Source organism: Cebus imitator, unplaced genomic scaffold, assembly GCF_001604975.1.
Source record: "Cebus imitator isolate Cc_AM_T3 unplaced genomic scaffold, Cebus_imitator-1.0 Scaffold158, whole genome shotgun sequence".
In the NCBI taxonomy this organism is placed as follows: domain Eukaryota; kingdom Metazoa; phylum Chordata; class Mammalia; order Primates; family Cebidae; genus Cebus; species Cebus imitator.
Genome location: NW_016107473.1, coordinates 4,036,347 through 4,044,305, shown reverse-complemented (window position 1 = coordinate 4,044,305; position 7,959 = coordinate 4,036,347). Strand labels below are relative to the sequence as shown.

The window sequence follows — 7,959 nt, the reverse complement described above, 5'->3', positions numbered from 1 at the left end:
ACAGAGTCTCACTCTTGTTGCCCAGGCCGGAGTGCAGTGGTGCAATCTCGGTTCACTGCAACCCCCGTCTCCTGGATTCAAGTGATTTTTCTGCCTCAGCCTCCCGAGTAACTGGGATAATAGGTGCACACCACCATGCCTGGCTAATTTTTGTATTTTTAGTAAAGACAGGGTTTCACCACGTTGGCCAGGCTGGTCTTGAACTCCTGACCTCAAGTGATCTGCCGTTGCCCCCCTCCCCCCACTAAGTGCTGGGATTACAGGTATGAGCCACTGTGCCTGTCCATTTTTTAACTTTTCAAAAATGTTTTCACTTTGGTCTGGTCCTTGCTTTCCCCTTTCACATTGTCCTGGTGGACAGTCTGTTGCCTCTTGGCTGGAATATTATTCTAGCAGCAACTCATTCTCCTCCTTCCAGTAGTCTCCTGGCCAATCACTTCTACTGTTTAATCTTCCTTCAGTTTCTCCCTCTAACTTGAAAAACCACACATACTCTTCCATATTGCCTTTTTTAAGGTTCACCTGCTTCAGCCCCGCTTCCGTAAGCTTCACCTGCTTCAGCCAGATTTGGGCTGTTCTTTGTTCAGCAGCCCCCACATCCCCCTTCTCCGTACTTATGTCCTAGCTAGGCCTCCCCCGCAGCACCCTTCCCTTCCCTCCATAAAGTCCCTTCTTCATTGTCCAAGGTCTCTCCCACCCAGTGTCCCTCAGTTGGAACTGTCTCCAGTTCTCTGTGCAAGTCACAGTTGAATCACAGCTGTCTGGACATACCTAGCCCTGTCTCCCAAGACAGGAAAACACAACTGTGTCACCTTATCTGGGGCTCCTGGTGTCTTCCAGATAGTTGAAACTCCATAAATATTTGTCATTTCACATCGATCACATTGAAACCTTGTGATCCAGGCAGGGTGAAGAGACTAAGGCCCGGTGTGTTTAATAATGTTGTTCAGAGAATTAGTGATTGGTACGGATTTGTAGTCCACGTCCTCTCGTTTGTTTCCTCTGACAGCCTCCCTGCCCCTCTCTAATTTGGCTCAAAATTACTTTGGTTGGCTCTTAAGTAGAAACTTATGTCCTTTTGTACTTGGGGGCATGTCTGAATTCATTAAATGGGGTGGGAGATTTTTCTTCTCCTTCCCACTCTTCACCTTGCTGTCCTGGTAGGACACAGCTGCCACCACTAAAGGCACTGGGGTTGGGGGGGTGCGGAAATGCTGGTCCTTAGAGCAGCTGTCTTGGGTTATCTGGTCTCCACCTCACACAAGACTTCCTCAGGTCTGCAGTGTCCTAAGCCTGACTTAGTATCCCTGTATGAATGTAATTCTCTACTTCCCTCTTTTATTTCAGGCACTTCGTCTTAGTAACATGGCCATGGGGAAGACAACCACAGGCCAGATAGTCAATCTGCTGTCCAATGATGTGAACAAGTTTGATCAGGTAAGCTGCAGCTCAGGGATCTTTTTCATTGCGTTAAACACCCCACCCCCTCTGTTTATTCTTTCTGGAGACAGAGGTTCACTCCGTTTCCCACACTGGATTGCAGTGGCAGGATCATAGCTCACTGCAGCCTTGAACTCCTGGGCTCAAGTGATGTGTGATCCTCCCGCCTCAGCCTCCTGATTAGCAGGGACTACAGGTGCACACCACCACACCCAGCTTCTTTGTTTCTCTTTTTTTGAATTTTCATGTCAGATGGGCTAATGTGGTGACGTCATAACAAAATTCGAGGGTGGCACATCTCACACATGTGCGTGAACACCCGATTTTCATGCTCATGAACTACAAAAGGATTGCTGGCTAATTTCTTTTTTTATTTTTTTGTAGAGAAGGGATCCTGCCTTGTTGCACAGGCTGGTCTAAAAATTCTGGCCTCAAGTGATTTTCCCACCTTGGCCTCCCAAAGTGCTGGGGTTACAGGTGTGAACCACCATACCTGCCCAGTGTCCATTCTTTAACATTTACCTTGTGGAGGTATCATGTTATCCAGGGCATTCTAGCTGTTGGCCATATCCTTTTGGCATTAGGACCACTTTCTTTTTTTTTTTTTTTTTTTTAGACGGAGTCTCCCTCTGTCACCCAAGCTAGAGTGCAGTGACACAATCTCAGGTCACTGCAACCTCTGCCTCCTGGGTTGAAGTGATTCTCCTGCCTCAGCCTCCTGAGTAGCTGGGATTACAGAGATGCGCCTCCATGCCTTGCTAATTTTTTTTCCCTCTTGTTTGTATTTTTAGTAGAGACAAGTTTTCACCATGTTGGCCAGGGTGGTCTCGAACTCTTGACCTCAGGTGATCCGCCCTCCTCGGTCTCTCAAAGTGCTGAGATTACAGGTGTGAGCCACCGTGCCCGGCCACTTTTTTTCCCCCCATTTATTTATTCATCAGACGCGAACTAAAAGCCTTCGCTCAGTGTCAGGGATGATGAATAAGAGTTGGTTTCGGTTCTGAAGAAGCTCACGGCTTGTCAGGGAGACAAATACACAAGTAAATTACTGGAGTATGTGGTGAACACTATAGTACAGGCTTTCTTGGGGTACTGGGGAGCCCCAGGGCATATGGGAGCTGAGTTCTGTGACAGAGACTTCTGGAAAGTGCTCAGCTCATCAGTGAGGTAGTCATGATCAAGATCTCCTTCTAATGCCACTGGTCAGATTCTCTTTCGAGTCCCCCAGACCCGCTCTTTGCTTCCCCAGAATGGCTTCATCTGTGGTGGGTGCTTGGCTTTCTGCTTTAGCAGGCGTCAACCCACTGTGGTCATTTCTGTTTAGGGTCTTGCCATTCTTTCCCAGTGGACCGTTTCTGTACTGTGTTCTTACTGGTTCTGCTTTTCCAGAGTCCTAAGAACGCTGTCTTTTTCTTTGAAGGTGACAGTGTTCTTACACTTCCTGTGGGCAGGACCACTGCAGGCGATCGCAGTGACGGCCCTGCTCTGGATGGAGATAGGAATATCGTGCCTTGCTGGGATGGCAGTTCTAATTGTTCTCCTGCCCTTGCAAAGCTGTTTCGGGAAGTTGTTCTCATCATTGAGGTAAGAGAATTACTGGTGTGAGAAATGTCATATGTATTTGGTAACATCCACAGTCTTCCCAATGCTTTTGTTCAGAAACAAACTAAATGCCTTTTATTATCTCTTCTTTGCATATGTTGCAGCTCTTCAGGCTTAGCCAAGGGGGCCTCCATCCTTACGCTGAGGGCTAATCTTCAGGGGGCAAAGATGAAGGCTTTCACTGGCTCCTCCCAGCCAGCATTCAGGCTCCGTGGCCTCAATAAGTAGAGTGTCCTTATGCGGAAATCACATATGTAGAAGTTAGTTAAACATATAATGAAGAATAATAAACTGAAATATTTCATAGGCTCCACTCTAGCTGCATACATCTTTACTGTGCTTGTATTAGAGCTACTTTCACATGTGTATACATGTGTGTTATTTTTAATTCAATATATCCATTAAATTGTAAGCTCCCCAGAGGCGCGGTGAATTTGAATGATGTATTTATAAAATCACACAGTCCTATACAGTCCTAGTAGCATATGTGTTAGGGTATGTTTGTTGGCTGGTCGTGGTGGCTGATGCCTATAATCCTGAGGCCAGGAGTTCGAGACCTGCCTGGCTAACATGGTGAAACCCGGTCTCTACTAAATTTAAAAAGTTAGCCGGGTGTGGTGGTACATGCCTGTAAGTCCAGCTATTCGGGAGGCTCAGGCTCGAGAATCATTTGAACCCAGGAGGCGGAGGATGCAGTGAGCCGAGATTGTGGAGACTCTGTATGGAAGGAAGGAAGGGAGGCAGAAATAAAGCTGTTGGTCAAGAGGTTAATGATGACAAAATAATTTAGGCATGAAGCAGGTCCCAGTGGATTGGAAATGAGTCATTGTGAAGGTTGACAGCTGGATCGAGATGCGCCACTGTTTGGTGTGCATTCATTTCTTTGTTTTATGCTCTTGCTTATGGTGTACTTTTTACTTGGAACTTCCCCTCTTTTCCATCTGGAGAAATATTTCCTTGTCCTTTGAGGCCCTTTCAAATGCTCCCGGTCCTCTGAAGCTTTTTTTTTTTGCTCTCCTCTTTCCCAGTGGAGCTGACAAACAGCCCTTTCTTTTCTGCTCCCCAGCACTTCATTCCCATGTCGTTACACTCCGCCCACCGTGTTATCGTCGGGTTCGGGTGCCTTTCTGCCTTCCCTGTGCACCTGTGAGCTCCTCAAGGGGACAGATTACATCTGACTCATTTTCATGTCTTCAGCAGATATGGCAGATTCTCCAAAATACTTATTGAGTTGGAATAGATCGTTGACTTCCTAATCGAAGTCTTTTTCTATTTGTATTTTGAGTAGGACCTGTCTGTGTTGTCTGAAACAAAAGTGCTGTAGGGAACCACGTGATGCGGGTCCCTGCCTGTGCCTGCTGCTGATAAGGGCAGGCTGTGATCGCTCGGGCTCATCTCCCGTGTCTTGTCCCCTTTAGGAGTAAAACTGCAACTTTCACGGACGTCAGGATCAGGACCATGAATGAAGTTATAACTGGCATAAGGATAATAAAAATGTATGCCTGGGAAAAGTCATTTTCAGATCTTATTACCAATTTGAGAAGGTAAGTTTTTGTATACATTGTACCGGATTTTTGTACTTTGCTATTCTTGTTGAATGGTTTTAGAATTTTTACTATGTTTTCACATTATGGGATGTTCATTACAATCCATCCCACTCCCCACGCGTGGGAGCTGGGTTAAGTAGAAACTCAGAGGACATTACTTTCACTTGATCTTCCATTCACTATGTTCTTAAAACAAAAAGCATGTATGCTTCTTACTAATACAAAAGTGAAAATCCAAATGTTTCTGAAAATCCCAATTCCCCACAACAATGATTCTAAGATATTAGTATTTGAGAATAATGATGTTTAAAATAAAACTATAATTTATATTAATGTAGCCAAATGGACAGGTTATAGAGATGGGGCATATCTGTATTGGACCAAACTATATGAATCAGTATTTTTCATTTCAAATAGGAATGAAAATACTGCTAGTTTGCTTTGTGTTATTAGAAATTTTTTGGGGGCCAGGCATGGTGGTCACGCCTGTAATCCCAACACTTTGGGAGGCCAAGGCAGGTGGATCGCCTGAGGTCAGGAGTTCGAGAGCATCCTGGCCACCATGGTGAAACCCCATCTCTACTAAAAATATAAAGATTTGCTGGGCTTGGTGGTGCATGCCTGTAATCGCAGCTGCTTGAGAGGCTGAGGCAGGAGAATTGCTTGAATGCAGGAAGTGGAGGTTGCAGTGAGCTGAGATCGCACCTGAGATCTCTCACTTTAAATCAAAATTGTACTCCAGCCTGGGCAACAAGAGCAAAACTCCATCTTTAAAAAGTTTTTTTTGTTTTTTGTTTTTTGGCTTTGGTTTAAATATTCGATTAGTTGTTACATTTCAGCACATGGTACTTCTTATGATTTCCTGGGTAGTTCCTGGCCACCTCTCACCTTTGCACCTTTCCTTGAGTCAGAGTCTCTGTCGCCCAGTCTGGAGTCCAGTGGTGCAATCTCAGCTCGCTACAACCTCGACCCCCTGGGTTCAAGCGATTCTCCTGACTCAGCCTCACAAGTAGCTGGGGTTACAGGTGTGTGTCACCATACCCAGCTGATTTCTGTATTTTTAGTAGAGATGTGGTTTTGCCATGTTGGCCCCGCTGGTCTTGAACTCCTGACCTCAGGTGATCCACCTGCCTCAGTCTCTCAAAGTGCTGGGATTACAGGTGTGTACCACCATGCCCAGCTAATTTCTATATTTTTAGTAGGGATGTGGTTTCACCATGTTGGCCAGGCTGGTTTTGAACTCCTGACCTCGGGTGATCCACCCACCTCAGCCTCTCAAAGTGCTGGGATTACAGGTGTGAGCCACCATGCCTGGCCAACCCTTCCACTTTTGTAGATGGATCTTTCTGTGTTTCAGATGTGCTTTCTTTCACTCTTCCCTGACTGCCACAAGCATGTGACCCTCGCTGGCTCCACCACTTTGAGTTACTTCTTCTCTCATGGGACCCTGGACTAGCCATGTCTGTCTAGCATCTTGGGGTCTCACAATTTTGGAGTTGCTTATTTTCTTCTCACATGAGTTCCTGAGCTCCTGGAGTGTGTCCAGTCTGTGAGACAGACTGTGTCTCACTCATCAGCAAGGTGGCTGGTATAGGACTTGTGTTTACAAAACTTGTTGAATGAGTTGGTTTGAATGCTTCTTCTAGCCCTGCCTGGTTGATGCAGAATGTCAGACTATGGCTTTGCACATCATTTTGTTGGATAAGTGAAGTGGTTATTCACTGGTCTGTGCGGGCCTTGATTTGAAGCTGTCCCCAGGGAATGTGCTATCGTGTTTCCCTAATGTAAGGGACAGTTTACCTTAATCTATGTCCACTGCCTCGAAAGGGCCACATGCCAAAGGCACTTGAAGTCATGACTTTGATTTTTCTGTGTTATTTTGTTTTTGTTTTGAGACAGGGTCTCACTCTGGTTACCCAGGCTGGAGTGCAGTGGCGTGATCTTGGCTCACTGCAACCTCCACCTCCCAGGCTCAAGCGATCCTCCCACCTCAGACTCCCAAGTAACGGGGACTGCAGGCATGCATTACCACACCCAGCAAATTTTTGTATTTTTTGCAGAGATGGTGTTTCACCTTGTTGCCCGGGCTGGTCTCAGACTCCTGGGTTCAAACGATCCATCTACCTCAGCTCCCAAATTGCTGGGATTGGAGGCATGAGCCGCTTTGCCTGGCTGATGTCACTGCTTTTTAAAAAACCTGTACTCTCTTCCAGGAAGGAGATTTCCAAGATTCTGAGAAGTTCCTACCTCAGAGGGATGAATTTGGCCTCGTTTTTCAGTGCAAGCAAAATCATTGTGTTTGTGACCTTCACCACCTATGTGCTCCTTGGCAAAGTGATCACCGCCAGTCGCGTGTTTGTGGCAGTGACGCTGTATGGGGCTGTGCGGCTGACGGTCACCCTTTTCTTCCCCTCAGCCATTGAGAGGGTGTCAGAGGCAATCGTCAGCATCCGAAGAATCCAGGTTGGTGGCAGGTGCCATTTTAAAGCTGTAGGTGCCTTTGAAGTAAAATGATGTCTTCTTTTGTTTAGTGTCACTGTGTTGCAGTTCAGTGACATTCAACTCTCTAATAACCAAAATGTGCTACCATTCCAAAATACTGTATGTACTTCCCTGCCTGTCTTAGATAGAGTGCACTAAAAACAGTGCAAGAATTGTGATCATTTATGGGCAGCAATGTAAACTGCGGTGCCCCAGGGCTTTTGATGTACCAGTGGTAACTGCAGGTGTGATTAAAATGTCTAAGCTGTCTAAATAGGAAAAGCAAATAGATTTCATCTCTTAGGTTAACACAAATGAATAAGTAGTGAGTATGGGCTGAGTATGATTCTTTTGTGGACTGGAAGGAAAGAGAGTGCTGGAGGTCCCTACTTCCTGATCAGGAAGAATGGCTTCAACTTCACTTAGCTATCCCTGTTGAAAAATGAGTTCTTTCCTCTGTGGATGTTTTCCTTGTTAATTTCTGTGCATGCCTTTAGGATCTCTGCCGTTTCTTTCCTGTCTTCTTTTCACTTTTTTCATACTGTTGAAGAACCTATCTCTAACAAGCTTCTTTCTTCCCAATTGGTTGATTTCCACTGCCTTGCTCCATTTGTACTACTGTACAAATACCTGAGACTGGCTAATTTATAAACATTAGACATTTATATCTCACAGTTCTGGAGGCTGGGATGTCCAAGATCAAGTCTCTGGCATTGGTGTCTGGTGAGGACCGCTCTCTGCTTCCCTGATGGGCCTCTACATCCTCACATCGTGGGAGAAACAGAAGGGCAAAAAGGGCCTGGTTAGTTGCCTCCAGCCTTCTATAAGGACACTAATTCCCTTCAGGAGGGCTCTGCCTTAGCGGCCTAATCACCTCTTTTTTTTTTTT

At 45.8% G+C, this 7,959-nt stretch overlaps 1 protein-coding gene and 1 non-coding gene across 6 annotated transcripts in view; one reads left to right on the top strand and one right to left on the bottom strand.

Moving 5' to 3' along the window:
- ABCC4 (ATP binding cassette subfamily C member 4) overlaps positions 1-7,959 on the top strand; it is a 276,355-nt gene that overhangs the window by 84,253 nt on the left and 184,143 nt on the right. For all 5 annotated transcript variants that reach the window (XR_005202632.1, XM_017543557.2, XM_017543561.2 and 2 more), the window contains 4 exons: positions 1,348-1,437; positions 2,861-3,024; positions 4,461-4,586; positions 6,803-7,052. Coding sequence is in view for 4 of the 5 variants with exons in the window: in XM_017543557.2 (XP_017399046.1) it covers positions 1,348-1,437; positions 2,861-3,024; positions 4,461-4,586; positions 6,803-7,052 (630 nt within the window). In the remaining variant the exon portion in view is untranslated. The remainder of the gene's footprint in view (positions 1-1,347; positions 1,438-2,860; positions 3,025-4,460; positions 4,587-6,802; positions 7,053-7,959) is intronic.
- On the bottom strand, positions 1,687-1,791 carry LOC119473427. Its single transcript, XR_005202639.1, has one exon. It is a non-coding gene; the product is annotated as a small nucleolar RNA U13 (small nucleolar RNA).